Here is a 20,017-nt window from a genome sequence, read left to right on the forward strand (position 1 = left end):
CTGTGGTTTTGATTGCAATGAAGTCAAGCGTGCACAAGGGCAACCAGAGATTTCCCCAGCCCTGCTCTTTGCAGTTAGTCTCCAGGAAAGACTTCAGCCTGCCCGACAGAAGCCTTTCTGTGCTGCATGCCTTCTGAGTAGTTTTCAGAGCATCCAGACACTGAACTGTACGTTCCAAAGGTAACTGAGACAAAGTACCATCGAGACCACCCCTACTTGTTACCAGTCTTGCTTTACACTCCCTAATAAGGAATGTAAAAGCCTTTCCTTTTGCCTTTCTTTGTGTGACTGTAGCACATCATCAGAAAGCTGTTTGATACACTTCTGTAAGATATTTTACTTTCGTTTTTGGAAGCCATGAAAATACTGAGAGTTAAAGGGATAAAACAGCGCGAAACTGCAGGTGCCTCTCCATTGTGCGAGCAACACGAGGCGGGACTGCTGCGTGACAGCCCGTGCAGCTTCAAACAGCTTCCTCCACTCTGCTCGGGGCTGTGTGCGCTCACATGTGCCGTGCAGATGGACGGTCAAGCTTTCTAGCAGATGCAGTAAAACTTTGTTAAAAGTTCGTGCGTCTGATTCCTGCCTGGAAACCGTCGGTGCAGAGCCCTGATTCCCTTTTGCCTTCCCGTGAGTCACTCGGAGCAGCTCAGGCAGTGCCGGGTGCCCTCCGCAGCCTACGTGCGCCGCATCACAGCATCACAGGGCTCAGCGGCAGGCTCGGCTCAGCTGCCTCTCGCCGCCCAATGGATTCACACCGTGTCATCTCTAAAAAAAAATCCCTTCTGCTTTTTTTTTTTTTCCTCAGTAGAGAAATATGGTGTGAAGATGGAAACAAGGAGTTAGAGATCGCTTTCAATTTGACTGAAGAACATCACAGATTATCACGCTCCCAAGTCAAGTTTTCCCTCACGTGGTGTTAAAGTTACGCACACAGTTTAAAAAAAAAATAAATGCACGAATTCCTTGATTTTTCAAAAGAGAAAAAATGCATCATGCATCAATCAGGGCTAATCTCCCCATTCAGGGCTAATCTCCCCATTCTGCAGAATCCTGGGGCGGCAGCTCCACACGTGCACGTGTAGGGCTGTGTGCGAGCCGCCCAGAGCAGCAGGGCCCAACTCCAGCGTGCAGCCAGTAACGCAGGCTCTAAATACGCTCGGCATCGTAACACTGAGCAGGAATAACGGCGGAAAGCCGCAGCCGAGCTCCGGCCGGGCCCCGGCACAGCGGGGCTGCTTGGTGCGCGGCCCCGCGGAGGCACCGCCCCGATCCCCGCCCCGCAGGGCGCGGTCCCTTTAAGGCCGGCTCGGCGCAGCCCCACACGCACTGCAAGCTCCGCCACCTCTCGCAGTTCCTTCGCTCCTCTCTGCTCGCAGCCCCTCGCCGCCGCCATGCCCATGTTCACCATCCACACCAACGTCTGCAAGGACGCCGTGCCCGACAGCCTGCTGGGCGAGCTCACCCAGCAGCTGGCCAAGGCTACCGGCAAACCCGCGCAGGTGAGGCCGAGGGGCGTGCGGGGAGCGCTACGTGCGGGGCCGCTCCTCCGGGCCGCGTGGGAATGAACGGGGAATGAGCGGGGAACGAATGGGGAGAGGTGGGAGCGCTACGTGGGGGCCGCAAGCCGAGCGTTGCGGGCCGGGCAATCACAGCCCGGCAGTGCTGCCCCGCGGCGATGGGCCGCGCTGGGAGCTGCGGATCCGGCTCGGCCCTCCGGCCTCCATCTCCGCCGCGTGGCCGCGGTCCAAACGCAGCCTTCGCCCTCCCCAGGACTCAGAGCCCGGCTCGGGGGTCGCTGCCACCCGCGCTGTGCTTCACCGCGGCCTCAGGGAGGACCCGGCGCTATTGCGTAATGCTCGGTGCTGTTAAGTGCTCTACCTGCAAAGAGGAGAGGGCTGCGCGTTACTGACCCTCTGCCCGCTTTGTTCATTGCAGTACATAGCTGTGCACATCGTACCTGATCAGATGATGTCCTTTGGGGGCTCCACGGATCCCTGCGCTCTCTGCAGCCTCTACAGCATTGGCAAAATCGGAGGGCAGCAGAACAAGACCTACACCAAGCTGCTGTGCGATATGATTGCAAAGCACTTGCACGTATCTGCAGACAGGTAGGGCTGGGATGTGGTCCATTTCATCTGCTGCTTTGGAATCTTCATTTGAAAATATAAAAAGCCAGCAATAAGTGCTTAGGAGAACACAAAGTAATCTCCTGCAGCTCTTCGTGTCCGTTTAAAAGTTTGTTGCCTGCATCTTTCCCTTGGAAGTTCTCCAGAAAGCTTTGTAGGAAAGAACACCTGAGCGTTAGCAGGTGGTAGAGTCCACAATGCAGATTCATTCACTCCTGGAGTGTGATGTTTCCTCATGGTGGGGCCTGAAAGCACGAGGGAGGAGCAGTAGTAGGCTGGTGCTCACAGGCAAGTAGGAACTAGCAGGCTGCAGACAATTTATGCACTGCCTCACATCCACGTGTTGGAAGGAAGAAGCACAGAGCCACTGGGCTGTGTGTTGGTCTGCTGTGCGAGACTGCAGTGCTCTGAAACAAGAGGTTGGTCTCTGGAATTATGGACAGGCTGCTACCCAAAAGGTGTCTGAGTTGTTCCTGACTGAAGAGTTGTATTGGATAGAAAGTACAGTTCCAGAGGCTCCAGGAATATCAGCTGATGGAGGTTATCACACAGTGTTAAACAGGTTTCAGTAAGAACTCTTGTTTCTGGGAGACAGGAGAGCACTCTCCTCTATCCTGTTGCCTTGTCTCACTCATTCCTTACACAAACTAGTTAATAAGTCATTTTTTGTGTATTTCTGTGCCTCTTCTGCAGGGTGTACATCAACTACTTCGACATAAATGCTGCCAATGTGGGCTGGAACGGTTCCACCTTTGCATAGAGCTTTCCCTCCTGTGCCCAGAGGCTGCTCCCATTCCTCCCCTCGTGCTGCCCGTTAGAGACCACCACACAGCTGGCCCTGTGCTGTTGTGTGCACTCACAGATGGATGGCTCCTCGTTAGTGTGTTTCAGTACTGCTGCTTCAACATTCCTCTGTTTTCTCTGTGTAGAAAACAAATAAAGATTTAGAAATAAGCTGTCTGGTGTGGCCTTCAGTTGTGGATGGGTGACTGCTGCGGTTGTTAAAACAAATGGCGGATTTGGGTTTGTTTCTGCATGGGGGAGCTGGTACTTCACAGTTATGCTGGCTCGGAGGAATGCAGCAGTGCCACAGGGCCGTTTTTACCTCACTTCGCTCCATAAGTGCGCTTAGACCTCTTTGTTGCCCTAGACATCCTTACACCGTCGTGCAGTCAGCGCCGCGTAGGGCTCACGGCTTCGAGATTCCCCTCGGCCGCCAACCCCCTTCCCGCCTCCCCTCGGCCGCCATTTTGGCTCCGCCTCCCCTCAGGGCGCGGGCGCTCCCGGCTCCTCGGCGCCCTCTCCCGCCTTTCTGGAGTCTTCCGTCGCGCGAGACTGTGACGTCATCACGGCGCGCCCCTCGCAGGCGGCCATGGCGCTGTTCGCGGTCAGCAGGTGGGCGGTTCGGCGCGGCGCGGGGCTGCGGGCGTGCGTGGCGGGCTGCTTGTCGGCTGTGCGTGACGGGCTGTTTGTCGGCCGTTTCAGGTACGTCGCAGAGGAGGAGGAGAATGCGGACGACGAGGCGCAGGAGGAGCGGGCTCGGACCCTGCTGGAGCGGCTCCGCGAGCAGGCGAAGGCCCGGCAGCTGAGGCGGCAGCGGGAGCTCGGCGGAGCGGGGCGGGAGGATGGAGCTGCGGAGGGGAAGAGAAGCGAGGAAGGCGCCGCGCAGAGCCGGCGAGGGCTGAGGAAGGAACGGGAGGGCGGCAGTGCGGTGCTGAAGAGGAGGAGAGAGGGAGACCCGGGCCCTGGGGCAGGTAACAGTGACACCGCCGTCCGACAGTAAATCCGGTCATCTGCTCCCCGAGCAATTCCTTTCCTAGTAGAAAACGCGATATTGCAAACATCGGGGATCAGTGTAGTGTAAGGGAAAGAGGGCTGCGTGTCAGCACGGTTCTCAGCTGCCTCCGTAGCACCAAAGCAACGTTTGGCTCTTGTGCTTGAATTCGGGGATAAGCTTGGTTAAGTTCTGTGATGAAAAACATTCCCCGTATCCCTTTTCTGTGGCACGTTGTGATGTGTAACTCTGCGTTGCTGTTACCTAGATTCTGAAGGAGACACCGAACAGCGGGAAGGCAGGAGCAACCTTAAAAAAAAATCTTCAAAAAGGAAGAAGAGGGATGAGGGAACTGAAGGGGCTGAAGTGAGGAAGAAAGAGAGCAGTGAAGGAGCTGAAGGGAACCAAAGCGCAGAGGAGGAGCTGCCCTCAGCAGCCTTGGAGGAAGAAGCACAACCACCACCTTCCAGCCTGGTAGTTCTTGGAGACTATGCTAAAAAGCCCGTGCAGAAGGTAACTGCCTTGACTGAATTTTGATGACAGCTAGGAATGAAAAGGTGCCTTATTAGCATGTATTTAGTATATAGCTTTGTCTGTTCGGTGGCAAAAAACACTTTGCTACTCTCTTTTTCTCTTGCCTCAGGTACAGCCTTTCTTGCCACATTGGCTTGCTCAACCCAAGCTAGTGCAAAAACGTATCAAAGAGAATCTAACTCCAATCAAAGATGTCCCAGGAATTCACCCCAAGCTGTTGAAAAAGCTGCAAATGAATGGAATAGAGTCCTTTTTTCCAGGTACCTTGTTAGTGCTCTTCTTTCTCTAAATTTGTTTACATATTTCCTTCACTCTTGCTGTATATTTTGTGTAGTCAATGAGATGAAGCATGAAACAAAAGCAAGCTTAATGCATTAATGAATTCAGTTTTTAACCTCTGTTTTCATGACAGCGTGTGTTCTAGTAATTGAAGGCTGTTATCTAGTCATAAATGCAACTACACAAAATGTTTTGAAGTAATACCTCACAGAAGCCAAAAGAGGGAGAGCTTGCTTTTGTCATTCCACTTCTACTTAGTTCCTTGGCTGCTAAACCTCACAGATAAATCAAGATTGCTGGTTTGTGAGGGCAAGTTTTGAAGCAGGGAAATAAGCGAGTTCGCAGTCATAGCTCTTGTTTTTACAGGACTGTTTGTTTCAGTCCTTGTGTTCTCTCTTGCAGCAAACTTGAATGACTTCAAAGCCTATGGAAAGTGTTTTGTTTTGCTCCTTGGCAGATAATGCTGATTTTCCCTGATGCATATTTTGTGTACTTCAAAAAAAAAAAAAAGGATGCTCACAAACAAGTATCCATGGGTTTTAAATCTGCCCAGTACCATCCCAATATGATTACAACAATGTGGGCGTGTGTTGAAAACAGTATTTGACAGAGTAATGTCTATTCTGAACATAAGAAATAGCTGAATTCTTGGGGAAGGAAATTTCTGTGCTCAGTGCTAAGCTCACAAATGAAAAAGACCCGGAGGAAAAAACAGTTTCTGTACTGGTTTTAATTCTTCCTTTTAATTCTTATGCCCGCAGCAGCAGTGATACAGATGTGAACATAGATTTGTTGTATACAACATGGATTTCCTAGATAAACTAGTCTTAGTCTAGTTAATGAACTCTGCAAGTAATGTGTGTTTCCATTTTTGTTCAGTTCAGGCAGAAGTGATACCTGCTGTCCTACAGAGTGCATCCAATGGGTACTTGATGGGGCAGGGAGGATACCGCCCCAAAGACATCTGTGTCTCAGCACCCACTGGCAGTGGTAAAACCCTGTCTTTTGTCATCCCAATAGTACAGGTGAGTTTTTACTACCAGCAAAATACCTGTACAGAAAACGTTGAGGTTGCTTTTGTTCAGGCAAAATTTGAACTTAAAAGTAGATGAGAAAGCTGAGAAACTTGTGAATGCAAATCAGCAGGGTTTTCTTGCTCTGAAGGATCTACATGAATCCACTTGTGCTCACTGCTCTTTTGCAGACAGCTGATAAAACATGAAGAGTTGAGAGGATGTGGGGGAGTAAAACAGAAATGTAAAACTCTGGGAGGACGAATCAAGCCTCTCTCTTCTCATTAGTTTAAAGAAACTCCTTCTCACCCCATTGTGTTAGAGCTTTATTTGACCTTTGTTTTTACAGGTTCTGCTGGATAGGGTAGTTTGCCAAGTGCGAGCTCTGGTTGTTTTGCCCACAAAGGAACTGGCACAACAGGTAAGTAGCTCTTCACCTTTCTTGCTGAGCAGAACTGTGCTGAAAGAAGGGCTAATGCAGTAAATATTTGCATGGCTGCTCAGGAAAGCAGGCTGAATTCTCTGTCAGTGGGATTGTTGTTAATGTAAAGTATCAGTTTCACTGATTTTCTTGCAGCTAACAAAGCCCATTTCTTTCCAGGTGGGTAAAGTGTTCAACATTTACACCGATGGGACAGGTCTGAAGGTTGTATTGATTACTGGCCAGAAATCTTTCGCAAAGGAGCAGGAAATGCTTGTCCAGAAAAAGTAGGTTAAGTGGTCTTTTGATAAGGTTTATAGAGATTGTAAACTCTAATCTCCACAAGCAGAGGTCAAAATGTGAACTGTTGTATTGCACCATCACGCAAGAAGATTTTGGATAGTGGGTTTATATGCTAGAGGCTGTTTTTGTTTTTTCCCAGGTGCCTGCTTCAATTCTTTCTTGTAGTTACATTTTTAGATTTTTAGGGCTCTTTACTACCTGAGTAGAATGAAACACTTACTGTGTGCCCACAGAAACAAATGACTTTTTGGTTTTTGCTGCAACTTTTCTTAAGTGCTCTTTTCTGACTTGCATTGAAGAATGTTACTTTTTGTTTAAACTGGGGCAGTACAATGGAGAGCAGGATTTAGTGCCCAGTATTGCTTTTGTTTGCTGGTAAATTGGGTATTAAATTGTATTACTATAAATGAAAAAACATGAGGAAAATCTTCAGGCCTTCTTATCAAGAATCTCTGTTATCTGCTTTACAGTGTGGGGAGAAACTTACTGATGAGCTGCTGCTTCTTGCAGGGTGACAGGCTACTGCAGCCTTGCTGATATTATTGTGGCTACACCAGGGCGGCTCGCAGATCACATCAGCAAGACCCCAGGGTTCAGCCTGACGCAGCTTCGCTTCCTGGTGAGTCACCTCCACACATCTCCCATTGCAGTGCACGGTCCATTGGGTCTGTAATTCTTGCTTTGTTCTTCTGTAGTGCATAAATATTTCTCTGTTGGAACTGTTGTGTGTACTTGGTTTGTGCCTTAGACTGTTCAGACAGCTGCCTTAAGATGAGAAGTTCCATTCCAACTCGTGACACTTACTTGCCCTTGCAGACACAAACTTGGAATAGAGCTATTCTGTTTAAAAAATAAAGGTTTTTTTGTTGTTGTTGTGGGGTTTTTTTTTGGTTGTTGTTGTTTTTTGGGTTTTTTTTTTTTCCCCAGGGTTAATTATCAGGGTTTCAAGTTAATTCACCATACTGGAATCTGTACAGAGACGTGGCTTCCATCTTAATTAGGGTTTGAAGCGTTTTCTCTTAAATACAACCGTGTATTTGCAAAAGTGCAAATGAAGTGGTGTGTAGTTTGAGTGTCCAGTTGGCTACTGAGCAACTGAAATGAAAGCAGAATTCGGTTTTGGGATAGAAATGTGTGCTTTCATTTGAGAAAAGATGGGCAAAGGAAGCATTTCTGTTGATGAGAAGCTTTTATACATCTTGGATTCTGGCTCACTGTTATAGATTTAAATAAATAAAATAAAAAAAAAGCTGCTACATTCAAGATAGTGCTTAACATGTAAGTTTTTTTTGTCTGTGTGAATTCAGATCATAGATGAAGCTGACCGTATGATTGATGACATGCACCAGAATTGGCTGAACCAAGTTGTCAAAGCTGCATTCCAAGCAGAAAATGAAGATGGTTCTAATATACTTTTTCAGAGGACCAAACCAGGGCCTGTAACAGCAGCTGGGTAAGCTGCAAAATGCATTTCTTTGAACTGTTTGCAAGGATATTCAGAGAAATGTCTGCCAAAGTGAGGCAGCTACTTCTTCAAAGCTTGAAAAAGCAGGCAGTGAACAGCTGCTATTAAAGAATGTCTTTTAGGCTGAAATCTAAGTATTGTCTTCTTCAGGCATTCCTTAACTAGACTAAAGCAGCATCCAAAGAATACACAAATACTGCAAGTCTCTGATCATTTTCACAGCAAACAATAGCATTGCCCTCTGACATATGAGTACTGTGCATCTGCAGCTGCTCTTTTCAAATAGCGTGGCAGAGATGCATCAGAAACTGAGATCAGCAGTGAAGGAAGGAAGTGACTAGGATTGGGGCAGGGATGACTGGGGTGCAAGGTAACAAATGAGGGTTGAACAGTTGAGTTGAGAATGCTGATCCAGTTCCATCTGTGAGTTCCACTGTTAAACAAGAGTGGGAAAGATCCTACCAGAAGGGCCTGGTGCGGGAAATGGGTGTCAAAAAGAGTTAATTACTTCCCTCATAACATCATCTGAAAGCACACGTGGGGGAATTCCTTTGCCCTATCCTCAGAGTTCAGTTTCCGTATGCTGTTTATTTCAGTTGCTGTTACCCTCAGATACCCTTACAGAAACTGCTGTTTTCAGCTACGCTGACCCAGGACCCAGAGAAGTTGCAGCAGTTGGGCTTGTTTCAGCCTTGCCTCTTCACGTCTGTCTACTCTGAGAAAAAACCACTCAGAGATGGAGCAGAGACCGAACAGGATTCTGAAGAGAAGTACACACTCCCTGAGGAGCTATCAGTATGACATTAATTCTCTTGCAACCATAAAAGTAACCTATCTGGTAGCTGATGGAAAAAAGAAGGTGTTTGAATAGATTAGACTTTGAGATTAGTTTAACTCTGGGATGTTTGTAGCCTATGAACAAATACACCTTTCTTTCAACGCCTTGTATTACAGAGATGCTGAAAGAAAGTGGCTGTGGGAATTTTGTGACTCAAAGAGCTCTGCCTTCACTCATCTGTTTTCTGATTACTAAGTGTTTGTTTGATTAGGACTGGAATTCTTTAAAATTAAACTCTTAGTACAGAATTAAGTTTGCTTGCAAAAGGGAGTAGAGATAAGCAGTAATGTAGCACTTCTCAACTATCCATCTCAAGTTATATTTTGCATATGTATGTATAACATGCATTTTAAGGCATGTGAATACAAATCAACCTGTAGATGAGAAGGCAGTGCATGTTGTTACTTGCCACAGAGAAGTGAGAGCGCTAGAACAACATAGGTCTCCTGCCTCTGCCTTGTGCTGTGTTGCTGTGACTTGTTCTAAATAGGGGGTGGCACTGTGGGATCTGGTTTTGTTGCTGTTAGTTGCAAAACATCCAAGGCAGTGTAGGTTATGGACATGTAGTAAGTTTCAGGGAAGACAGCCCTGGCAAGAAGTAATTTGTCTCTGAACTTCTTCCCTGATGACTGCAGCAAAGTTATGTGCCTTGTGACCTGAATTCCAAGCCATTGCTCCTCTTGCACTTCATGCTGACAAAGAAGTTTACCCGTGTGTTGTGTTTTACCAACTCCAGAGAGGCTTCTCACAGGTGAATATATTCATGAGGTCATTTGGCAGATAGCTGCCACAGTGGTGTTACAGAGTTAAGTGATGAAGTGGTGGTTTCTATCCCATCCACCTGCAGATTGTTCCTGCTTGTTCAAGCTTTTGGTGGAATCACTGTGGCTGAGTTTTCTTCTCGGTTACCTCCAAATGAGAGGAAGAGAACCATGAAGGAATTTGAACAAGGAAAAATACAACTGTGAGTATCTTAAATGAGTTTCCTGTAAGTCTCAGGACATATGCTATTTCTATGTGCAAAACTAGTTGGAATCAAGAGGATATTTAAACAGGGCTCCCCTGTAAAACAGCATGCAGAATCAGTTGAAAAATGGGCATGGGACCTGGCTCAATCAGATTGGCAGACAGGTTTACTTCTATCCATCATTTTGATTCACTTTGTGATGTTCATAACTGTATTGGGATTGTATCTGTGAAATGTCCCCCGAAAGAAGGTAAATGTTTATTTTCTGTCTGGATTTTCTTTTTGTCCAAACCCTGTATTTAAATTCTTCCTTGATTACTGGCAGACACCTCACTGTCTGCAGTCAGTACCTTTAAGGAATGCTCAGATGGTTTACAGGTTTGTAACCTGTGGTGTGCTGGCAGCTGCCTGGCTCAGTGTTGCATGCTTGGAGAACCTGGAAATGCTTTATAGCTTTTCATATATAACTGTAGTGGCACTTAGAACAGGCAGCTAATGCCAGTTACACTATGTGACTTACAGTGCTGCTTTAATGCTTAGAGCTCAGAAGTTGACTGCCCAGTTTTATCAGAGATTAGCAGTAGTTGTGCTGTGTTCAGCTGTTCTCTATGTGTTTGTGTAATGGCAGAGACGTTACCTGAAAACAACTGTATGTACATTCAAAACCAGGTTGATCAGCACAGATGCCACTGCTCGAGGGATTGACATTAAAGGAGTGAATTGTGTAATAAACTATGACACACCTCAGTTCATCAGGACATACATTCACCGGTAAGACAAAGCAGGAACAAAAGGAAGATGTTTGAGCTTGGTGTTCTCTGAAATACTTAGTATAAGCAACATGAACTTAAAAAAAAAATCCACAGCTGAAACTCCTTTTAACTTCAGTGTAGAACTAACTTCTTAAATCAGAAGCTAATTCATGGCATCATGGAGCAATGTAGTATTAAAACAGAAATCTAGCACCCTATTACATAAACTGTATTTTACAGGAGCTAGAAACATTGTCCTGGAGAATGTCAAGTTGGGTTTCCAGAGACTCAGAACACTGCAGAGGCTCAGCAGCTGTAAATGGACTCTGGAAATGTTCATCCTTTGTAGCACATGGCTAGCCCTGTTAAACATAAAAACCCAGACTTTCTCCTACATCTGGAGGGTTTCACAGTCAGGCTCCTGGGGCAGATAGTGGCAGTGACTACTGCATGACTGAACTGACTTGATGTTCCTTGTTCTGATTTCAGCGTTGGAAGAACAGCTCGTGCAGGGAAAGCAGGCTTAGCTTTCAGCATGGTCCTCAGAATCCAGGTTTGTCATCGGTATAAGATTCATTTGAAATGGAAAGGTGGAGGACTGTAAGGAACAGAAAGTTCTTACTACTTTTTACCTTCTCCACTCAGCTGTTTTGTACTTGGAAAATCTTTATTCGGTCACTCTGTGACTAGGCAGAAAATCCCAAAATATGCTCATTTTCCAGCTGAGAGACAGCAGGCTGCCCCTTGTGAAGGAGAGGTACTCACTTCTTTTTCTGCTGTGTCTGTTTTGTTGTGCAGGAACGCAGGTTTCTGCGGATGTTGAAGGATGCTGGCATTCCAGACATAAAGCAGCACTTGGTCAAGGGCAAGTTGTTAAAGCCATTGGTGCAGCAATATGAGGAGGCTCTGTCTAAACTAGAGAGGACAGTCAAGGTAACTGCAAGAGGGGAGAACAGCAGAGAATGGGGGAGGAAATTAGAAATTCAAAACTACAGTTTACACAGTTCATTGCAAGTCATGACAAGCACAAGTGTTAGTGTCCAGAATCCTTCTCTTGGACTGAGACATCTCTGTTTTGGTGTGAAGGAAAGCATTTTCTGCAGACCTTTACGCACCAGTGGGAAAGTTGAGAGCTTTTGGACAGAAGCAGGATAGCATTTAACTTGCCACGTTGGTGGACAAGGGAACTGTAACAGGAACTGTAACAGATAGTTTTGGGCTGTATGATTTGAGTAAGCGTTCTGCTCTCTTCTTTGAGGACTTAACAAACATTTGTTCTTGAAGAATTGCAATTTTGAGTTGCAGATTAGGAATATTAGGGGCAGGGCAGAACAGATAACAATACTGTTACGTTACTGCCCAAAGTCCCTTCTGTATGACCCTGGGCAAAAACATTTCGAGTCACTTTCTCAACTTTAATTTTGAACAGGTCGAGCGAGCACAGAAACGAGTCTGAATGAACGCAGGCAGAGGTGGCTGTGTTTCATGGCACTGAAGATACCCAGCACAGTAACAAGGAGATGTGGTTCCTGAGCTCGGTGCTCATCTCCTCAAGCTTATCTTGTCTAAAATCAGCTATTACATGCCTCTTTCTCGTTACAAGGACAGGAAACAGGGTTAATTTACTGGCTTTCGAGAAGCAAATGCAATTGAAGAGGATTTTGCATCATTACCCAACTGGCATATGTAAAACTACCTCCAGTGAACAGAAGAGCCATGTCCAGTTCTTGGTCATGGGCCTGATGGAGCTGCTGGTCACCAGATGTGTGGGTTGTGCCTTTTTTCCCTCTGAAATGGGACAGCTCAGTTCTGCCATGTTGTGCAAGGAGCTGCATCCTCATGAAAGCATAAGAATGCATGCAGTGCAGTGCGTGGAGCAGAATGCTGTTCAAAGAACCGTTGTAGGTTGAATGAACTGCAACTTTTTAAATAAATAGACATAGTTTTAAAAAGACTTTTATATACTGTTTTAAAGTTTCTGAAATACAAAGGTGATGACAGTGGCTTTTTGGTTGTATTGCTGTGTCTTTGTTATTTCCTTGCCTGCATTGTTTCCTTCCTTTCAGTACAAGGGGTAGCAGCAGCTGTGCTAAGTGTTACTGTTAACGCAGACTAAAACATCTCCTGTCTACTGTGAATTTAAAAGCCTTAATTCTATATTTACCTCTGGTATTTTCAGCTGTCCCTGACAGGCTTACAACTGCCCTGTGGCTGTAGCCTCCACCTGCCCTTGGAGACGTGCAGGAAAGAGATCCAGTTCTGACTTTTGTTGTTTTGTAAAACAATATAAATGTACACCATCATTGGCAATACATTGATGGAGGAAAAATAAAAGGGAGGGTGTTGGAAAGCTTGGAGGGATGAAAGTCAGGAAAGGTGTTCACGTGCTGAAAGCACAGCAGGGGCAACGTGTGACTGTCACAGCAGCGGAGCCTGCTTCTGTCCTCCTGCTGCTTGGGTGCCATACCTGTCTGTCAAGTTGGTTTTGCTTAGTCTTGGTGTAGGAGATGTGTACAACCCCCCCTACACCAGAGCTGCGAGTTCCCATGAGCGAACTTGCCCGGGCATAGCATCCCATTAATCAACTGCCTTCATTTCTTATCATTAAGTGATTAAGGACAGTGATTAAGCCGAACCAAGTCCTGATGATACGCGCCAGAACTTCGCCCTGTGCGTCCTGAGGGGCGGCTGCACCACCACCTCCGGATCGGTTCGGTTCGGGCGGTGCGGAGAGGAGCGGAGCCGGCCAGGAACGGGGCGGGAGCTCCGGGTCCGCCTCCGCGGTGCTGCTCCGCCCCGTCCCGGCGTCTGCGGGACAGAACGGACGGGACGGGAGCGAGGGAGCAGCAGGATGGGGCTGGAGCTGTACCTGGATCTGCTCTCGCAGCCTTGCCGGGCGGTTTACCTCTTCGCCCGGTGCAACAACATCCCGTTCGAGTTCAAACGGGTGGAGCTGATGAAGGGTGAGCGGGGATGGGAAGGGGTCGCTGCCCCCCGGTAGCAGCGGGCGGGGGCTTCAACTCCGGTTGTTACGGGGCAGCGCTGCTGCCCGCGTCCCCACCTCGTGCTGCGGTTCTGCAGGGCTGTGTGCGAGCTCTTTGAAAACAGTCCATCAGAAAATGGGGGACAGGAAAAGAGACTTCTTTCTGAGAAGTAACGCTCCTCGGGGCGTGCCAGCCAAAAGGAGATGGGAAGTGCACCCAGCAGCGTGGGGTTCGCCCCTTCCAAGTAACCTCCAGGGGCTCCGTGCTGCGGTGTGCAGCGCCTGGCAGCACGGTGTGGTTCTCCCCTGGGTGTTGCAGTGGGGCACGGTGGGGTGAAGTCATGCTGACAGCACTGGGAGATGGCGAAGGCAGCGGGGGTGAAGTGCAGCAGCCAGAATCGGAAATCTGAGGGCTGCAGAAGGGAGAAGGGCTTTTGTTTGTTCTAAAACCAACTGACAGAGGGTAGGAGCCCACCAGAGAGGGATCGTATGTTTTCACCAGAGGACGATCTGGAGATCTGTATCTCTTTTCTTTGCTGGTAAAAAGTGCCTTTCAGCTTTTCCAGTGGTCTGTTGTGAAATTCAGTGAATGTATTGGGCTTAAAAACAATGCAAGATGAGGAGGTTTACGAGGCTCAAACTGATAGAGAAACAAGAGAGGCTCCAGCTTGTTGTTAGAAAAACCTCAGGGTGTTGTGGTTTCTTCTCTGGGTGTTCCCCTTCATGCCTTGGCTGCTCACCGATGCACTTGATGCTGCTTTCCTCTTAATGACCCGTCTCAGCAGAGGCTGATTGCAGCTGGGGTAAAAGCCCATACAGTGTCCTTTCCCTTCTTGCCAATGAGTGGTTGTGGTGAAATGCTGATCCAAGTGAGAAGAGGCTGGCAGGCAAGCAGTGAGAGCATGAAGAGGAATGGAAAAATTGAAAGAGAATTACTCAGAGATTGGGTTTGCCAAGTTCTGGGAAAACAAGCCTTTTCCAGAGCATCTCCTGGGGCACAAAGATTCCCAGGTGACTCACACAGGAGGGCATGACAGGGGGAAAGGCACTGGAGAGATGTGATTGTGGAGATGCACGTGTGTGACTCTGAAGCCAGGGGCTGGGAAGAGGCTGGCATGAACGAAGGTGTCTGGGCTTGGGTCCAGAGGTAAAGAAGCACAGTGGGATTCCAAAGGAACAAAACACCTCTGGTTGGTTTTACTCTGCCTGCTTTACAGAGGTGACCTAAAAGACGGGGCTTAAAAGCAAACTCGCCTCTGCCTTTGCTCTGATCTATGATAAGGAAAACTCACACAAAGAGCTTATTAATATGTTTGTAATAAAGTTCTCATTGCTTTATATGGAATCATAGGAATTTGCTTCCTCTAAACAGAGGACTATAAAGAGAGTTTAATATGAATTTTCTTATTTTCCAGGAAAAAGAAAAAAAAAAAGAAAGGAAAGGAAAAATTCCTTTTTTTCCTCACTGTCCCTGTGGTTAACCCACTGTGTTTGTGGTACTGAGATCCCTTCCCCCCAAAGCTGCTTGGTGTTTGTGCCCTGACAGGTACCTCCAAGCACAAACTTCATGCTGATACCGCCCTGAGTTGACAAACATTGCTGGTATGAAAGGACTCTGAACCATTTTGACCTTTGTCAAGAGGTTGTTCTGGTATGCAGGCAATAAGTAAGCTGACATCATAAGGCAAGCCAGAATCTACCCCTGTGGTACAGGGCTGTATTTGTACAGTCAAAGCCAGAAACGGTCCAAGTGTTGCCCGTGGGCTCCTCAGCTGATCCCAGATGGGTGCTGAGCACCACTGATGAGAAAAAATCTCTCATTTCCCTCAGGGCAGCACAGGACCGAGGAGTTCAAGAAGGTGAACGTGCTGATGAAAGTGCCTGCACTGAGGGATGGTTCCTTCACCTTAGCAGAGAGGTAAGGCACAAATAAGCTCAGTCCTCTGCTGAAGTACTGTTGTGCCAATGCTTGGGTTCTGTCTCTTCTCAGACAGCATTGGCTATGAAAACTCTGAGCTGCTGCTTGGAGCTAGCTTGCATGCAGGCAGTATTTCTGAGCTCAGACACCTGCCCCTATGTCCTCTGCTCTCTGCCTTCAGCTGGGGGCTGTAGTTCAATGTGTAGATCTGTCAGAAGGCACCTGCTGTGGGATGGCCTGGCAACGCAAAGCTCTGAGTTGGAATGAACTCATTCTGTGGTTTATGTATGCTCTAAAATGTCTGCAGGGTAACTGTAGCACAGCCAGGCAGATGTGGCCTGCTGGTGATGCAATGGCTGATTGCTTTCCCTGAGCATCCAGCAAGCCAGCACGAACTCTGCCATGTGCTGTGACCACCCAATGATTACACATTCTCACTTATACCTGACTTAAATTACATTTGTACTGCTGCTCGCACAGCAGTGCAGTATTAGGGAGAAGGAGAAAAGATGAGGTGCTTTCATCTCAGCTTACCACTCACTGCTCTGTCCTGCTCTCTGCCAGCGTTGCCATCCTCATGTACCTGGCCCGGAAGTTCAAGACTCCCGATCACTGGTATCCCTCTGACCTGCAGAAACAGGCCAGAGTTGATGAGTACCTGTCATGGCAGCAAGCCCACATTCGTGGGAAGGGGAGCAAGGTGTTCCTAAGTAAGGTAAGGCCATCATACACTAAAAACCGAGAGCGCTACGGCATCCCTGTGTGCTGGGCCTTTCAAAGTGAGCATACAAACCAGGAACAAACCTAGACCTGGGATTGATATGGCTGGTCAGTAGAGACAGATCTTTGCCCAAATGAAGTAGTCTGAATCCTTCCTGCTGCAGCCATAGCTCTGAAGTCTGTGGGGCTCATTCTTTGTCAGTGCAGAGCAAGCAGTTTGCATGGTGAATGTATGAACAGCAAGCAGCAGGCATAGCTTGCTGCCTTCCGCCCAGCTTCATGGAAAGAAAGAACATCCCACTGGAAAACAAAATGCAGCTGTTTAAAGATGATGCAGCCCTCCCTTGAGAGAAGACTCGCGTGGTTGAAATTTCAAACTTTCTAGGGAGGAGACACAGACAGATGGGAAGCAAGGATGGTTACTGACATTAATCTGTTCAACAGCTTGTTCTGTTCAACAAACAGCTGTTCTTGGGCACGGACACTGGGGGATCCTTAGAAGAAGGCAGTTTGAGGCCTGGACTTTGTTTAGAGGGAAACGTGTAAAAAGCAACGTCTGTTCTTCTCCCTGCCAGGTGCTGATACCTCTCCTTGCAGGCCAGCCACTGCCTCCAGAGAAAGTGGAAAGTGCTACTGAGGAGCTGAATGTTGTCCTGAATCAGTTTGAGGAGAAGTTCTTGCAGGGCAAGCCCTTCATCGTGGGCAACGACATCTCCTTGGCAGACCTCGTGGCCCTGGTGGAGCTCATGCAGGTGAGCATCGATCACGTGCTGTCAGATATACAAGCTGGGCTGTGGGCAGCAGCACATCTCTGTAGGACAGATCCTTCTCTCCGCAGTTTAATCTTCAGTGGAATTAAAACTTGTTCCTTTTTGACCACAAGCAGAATTGAGTTTGCCAGGGAATTTCTCTTTATAGAAGTTTGGACAAAGTTTTCATTTTCTGGTATTTCTTCCAGGAAAAAAGGAAGTTGAATTATAAAGCAGACAGAGGAGAATGAAGGAGAGATTGAAAGAACAGCTCACTTAGAACACAAATTCAGGAGAGAAGCTAAACTGCATTTGTCTTGAGGGAGCTGAACGTAAGGTGCTCATTGAGCACTGCTTTGTCTTTTGAGCAGCAGAGCAGGGACTCCTCACCCTCCTTCCTAGACAGAAGTACTGAAGCACTATCTGTGCTGTCTAGGAATAAAGTCACTTTCTGTTTTAGGGGAGAATAAATCTGTTTGATTGTCTCCCACTACCAGGATTCAGTGTCATAAAATGAGCTACAGAAATCACAGGGATTTGGAAGAGACACGTTGGGGTGTGTGTGTGTGTGTGTGTGGACTTGTGTGTTCCATGTCCAACAGTCTGGGGGTCTGTCACAGCTGTATTTCCACTGCAGCTCCCAGGGGACAGCACTGCTTCTGCAGGTTAAGAAGCAGAGATGAACTCCACCTAATGAACTCCATGACTTTGTTGCCTCAAACGAGAAGCACATCTGTGCTTCGTTCTGCTCCCAGCCCTGGCAAACCCCTTGGCTGGCTGCTGGCTGGGAAGCCTGATGCCCGGGTTCTGTTGCTCTCTCTGCAGCCTGTTGCTTCTGGCTACGACCTCTTTGAGGAGAGGCCCCGCTTAGCGGAGTGGCGCAGGCGGGTGGAAGAAGCCGTGGGGAAGCAGCTCTTCCAGGAAGCACATGAAGAGATCCTGAATGCCAAGAATGTGACTGCTGATAAAATGGCACCTGAGCTGCGGGAGCACTTAAAGCAACAGCTCTTAAAGCAAGTCAATTAGAACGAAGGGCGTCACACTCCAATTAAAATGAATTATTTTGCGTAAGCTTTTAGTAATATTTCAGTATTTCCTCCAATAATAGTACAAAAAAACTGCATTCCAGAAAATGCACTTCAGTTACAGTCTTTCTGCAACTTAGAAGGGAAGAAAAGTACATTCTAGACTGCAGCCAGCCAGCCTTTGGCTGCTGCCCCTGCCCAGAGGGTAAGGGAGCACCTGGCCACTAGAGGCTGCTGTGTTACAGATCAGAGCGAAGGGAGGGAAGGCGCAAGGAAGCTGTGCGAGTTCTCAAGTGAGGTCTGAGAAGGATGGGGTGAATCCCATGAGCGAAGATCCTCAACAATAGCCTTATGCCATTATCTACATAGCTTATGCACAGTTGAGAAAAGCTGGTTTTCTAGGTGAAACCACTGCCAACCACGTGGTAGCCTTCCTCAAGCCACATCGGTGCTCCATGCCTTCCCCAGAGGCAGCTCTATGGAAGGCATTTAAACCAGGTTCCCTGCTGCTGAATGCTGCTGTGGCTGGGCCTGTACTGGGGGCGGAGGGGGCTTGGTGGCCAGCCCCAGGGCAAGTGCAGTGCTTAGCAAGCAAGCTGACTAATGCTGAAATAATGTTCATGTCCCACTACTCTTCTGTCATGACATATTCTCCAGTAAAGTTAATCGTTACGCTTGCAATGTGTCCTAGCTCTGTTTGGATTTGTAAACAGAACTGGGAAAAGGGCAGCTGTGGATTCCTTACACAGACTGGTATGGTTCCCTTTCATAACCTCTTCACTGCCTCCCCTTGCACGCCTTCCTGTCCTCTTCCTGTTTCTGCCCTTCCATTTTCCACGTAAGAACTGTGAATCGTCCCAATTTGCATAACTGTTTTTTCCTCCTTGTTTAGCACTGGTTTTAGCTGGAAGTCTGTGCTGTGGTTTGCTAGGTGGTTACACTGCCCACAGTGATGGCTGTGTGGTGCAGTGGCTGTGAGGTGTCTGCCATGTTAATGCTAGTTAAGTGACAGCAGTGCTCAGAAAAGATGAAAACAGCTACTCAAACAGTCTCGTATCCTTTCAGCTGCACCTGTAGTTTTGGCGAATAAGCCATCTGTCTGTTCTGTATTTGAGTTTCCTGAGTAAATCTGCCCTCTAGATCAAAAGGGCACCACGAACCAGAGCTTGCAGTGCGTGTCCCTCAGGTATGAGCTAAGCCAGGCAGATCAATCCTCTTTCCGGTCTTCCAGCTTGCAGGATATCCTAAATGTCAGTAGTGAAAAAAGCAAAGTTTGCCCAAAAACGCTTTCATTTTCTGAGTTGACAGCAGAGAATAATTTGTTTTCTCTAATTTTTATTGTCTTCTTGCATTCTGCTCGGCAAACTCAATAACTTGCCCTGAGAGTATCTGCATTGTTGCCACCTGACCTGTAACTGCTGTAGGTGCCGCTCTGCTGTGGTTCAGCTTGCCTGTAGTTCTGAGCCTAAAGAAAAGAGGCTGTTAATGCCATGCTGCCAACCACTTCCTTTCTTCTACAACCTGCAGCTTACCACATCCAGCTGGCTGAGCTTCACTCTGAATAAAATAGGTCCCTCCTTGCTACCTCTTTTAGCACTGTTTGTGTAACTTCAGACTACTCCAACTTGTCCCTTTTTTGTAGAGAGCAAGCTTTCTATTACCAGCATAATAAATTCCTCAGCTTCTGTTCAAGTAGAAACAGACCAGAAACAACAAAAGCCAAAAGCCAAATCAGACAGCCCTCAAATGGAGCTTGTTAGCAGAGCTTTCTTGATACATATTTCCCTGCAGAACCTCAAGAACTTTTGTGCATGTGAAACCATTGCGTGAGCCAAAGCAAATGCAGGACCAGCACTTGGTCTTGCTGAAGCTCATCCCATTGGCCTCAACCCAGCAATCCAACCTGTCCAGATCCTTCTGTAGGGCCATCCTACCCCCAGGCAGATTGATTCCCAGTTTGGCGTCATCTGCAAACTTACTGTGGGTTCACTCAATCCCCTCATCCAGGTCATCAATAAAGATACTAAACAGGACATGCCCCAGTACCGATCCCAGAGAACACCACTTGTAACTGCTCATCAGCTGGATTTAATTCCATTCACCACCACTCTCTGGGCCCGTCCCTCCAGCCAACTCTTTACCAGCAA

The 20,017-nt window shown here is 47.5% G+C and overlaps 3 protein-coding genes across 4 annotated transcripts; all 3 read left to right on the plus strand.

Moving 5' to 3' along the window:
• Positions 1-1,296: 1,296 nt before the first annotated feature.
• On the plus strand, positions 1,297-3,083 carry MIF (macrophage migration inhibitory factor). The gene is made up of 3 exons (XM_085238162.1): positions 1,297-1,502; positions 1,939-2,111; positions 2,823-3,083. Exons 1-3 carry the CDS (start codon positions 1,395-1,397, stop codon positions 2,887-2,889), a joined length of 348 nt encoding a protein of 115 aa, XP_085094288.1. The 5' UTR covers positions 1,297-1,394; the 3' UTR covers positions 2,890-3,083.
• Positions 3,084-3,369: 286 nt separating this feature from the next.
• Positions 3,370-12,478, plus strand: DDX51 (DEAD-box helicase 51). Of its 2 annotated transcripts, XM_085238156.1 has the most exons (16): positions 3,371-3,524; positions 3,615-3,883; positions 4,172-4,416; positions 4,547-4,697; positions 5,596-5,741; positions 6,079-6,150; positions 6,331-6,437; positions 6,964-7,072; positions 7,761-7,906; positions 8,515-8,713; positions 9,392-9,507; positions 9,604-9,720; positions 10,393-10,494; positions 10,965-11,028; positions 11,274-11,408; positions 11,905-12,478. In XM_085238156.1, the coding sequence occupies exons 1-16, from the start codon at positions 3,502-3,504 to the stop codon at positions 11,929-11,931; spliced, it is 2,028 nt and encodes a 675-aa protein (XP_085094282.1). In that variant the 5' UTR covers positions 3,371-3,501; the 3' UTR covers positions 11,932-12,478. The 2 variants fall into 2 exon arrangements, with proteins under 2 accessions (XP_085094283.1, XP_085094282.1); XM_085238157.1 differs by lacking the exons at positions 10,965-11,028; positions 11,274-11,408; positions 11,905-12,478 and having other exon boundaries at positions 3,370-3,524; positions 10,352-10,488.
• A 778-nt stretch (positions 12,479-13,256) lies between these two features.
• On the plus strand, positions 13,257-18,551 carry LOC100538440 (glutathione S-transferase theta-1-like). The gene is made up of 5 exons (XM_010720323.4): positions 13,257-13,438; positions 15,289-15,376; positions 15,941-16,091; positions 16,672-16,848; positions 17,671-18,551. Exons 1-5 carry the CDS (start codon positions 13,327-13,329, stop codon positions 17,869-17,871), a joined length of 729 nt encoding a protein of 242 aa, XP_010718625.1. The 5' UTR covers positions 13,257-13,326; the 3' UTR covers positions 17,872-18,551.
• The last annotated feature ends 1,466 nt before the right edge of the window (positions 18,552-20,017 follow it).

This window comes from Meleagris gallopavo, chromosome 17, assembly GCF_905368555.1.
Source record: "Meleagris gallopavo chromosome 17, MGAL_WU_HG_1.1, whole genome shotgun sequence".
Classification (NCBI taxonomy): domain Eukaryota; kingdom Metazoa; phylum Chordata; class Aves; order Galliformes; family Phasianidae; genus Meleagris; species Meleagris gallopavo.

Excerpts from the sequence above, each read along its gene's own strand:
- LOC100538440 (XM_010720323.4), top strand. The coding sequence starts at position 13,327 with ATGGGGCTGGAGCTGTACCTGGATCTGCTCTCGCAGCCTTGCCGGGCG. Across the intron at positions 15,377-15,940 it reads TCCTTCACCTTAGCAGAGAG|CGTTGCCATCCTCATGTACC; the intron begins GTAAGGCACAAA and ends GCTCTCTGCCAG. Across the intron at positions 16,849-17,670 it reads CCCTGGTGGAGCTCATGCAG|CCTGTTGCTTCTGGCTACGA; the intron begins GTGAGCATCGAT and ends CTCTCTCTGCAG.
- MIF (XM_085238162.1), top strand. The coding sequence starts at position 1,395 with ATGCCCATGTTCACCATCCACACCAACGTCTGCAAGGACGCCGTGCCC. Across the intron at positions 1,503-1,938 it reads CTACCGGCAAACCCGCGCAG|TACATAGCTGTGCACATCGT; the intron begins GTGAGGCCGAGG and ends TGTTCATTGCAG. Across the intron at positions 2,112-2,822 it reads TTGCACGTATCTGCAGACAG|GGTGTACATCAACTACTTCG; the intron begins GTAGGGCTGGGA and ends CCTCTTCTGCAG.
- DDX51 (XM_085238156.1), top strand. The coding sequence starts at position 3,502 with ATGGCGCTGTTCGCGGTCAGCAG. Across the intron at positions 4,698-5,595 it reads AATAGAGTCCTTTTTTCCAG|TTCAGGCAGAAGTGATACCT; the intron begins GTACCTTGTTAG and ends ATTTTTGTTCAG. Across the intron at positions 6,151-6,330 it reads CAAAGGAACTGGCACAACAG|GTGGGTAAAGTGTTCAACAT; the intron begins GTAAGTAGCTCT and ends ATTTCTTTCCAG.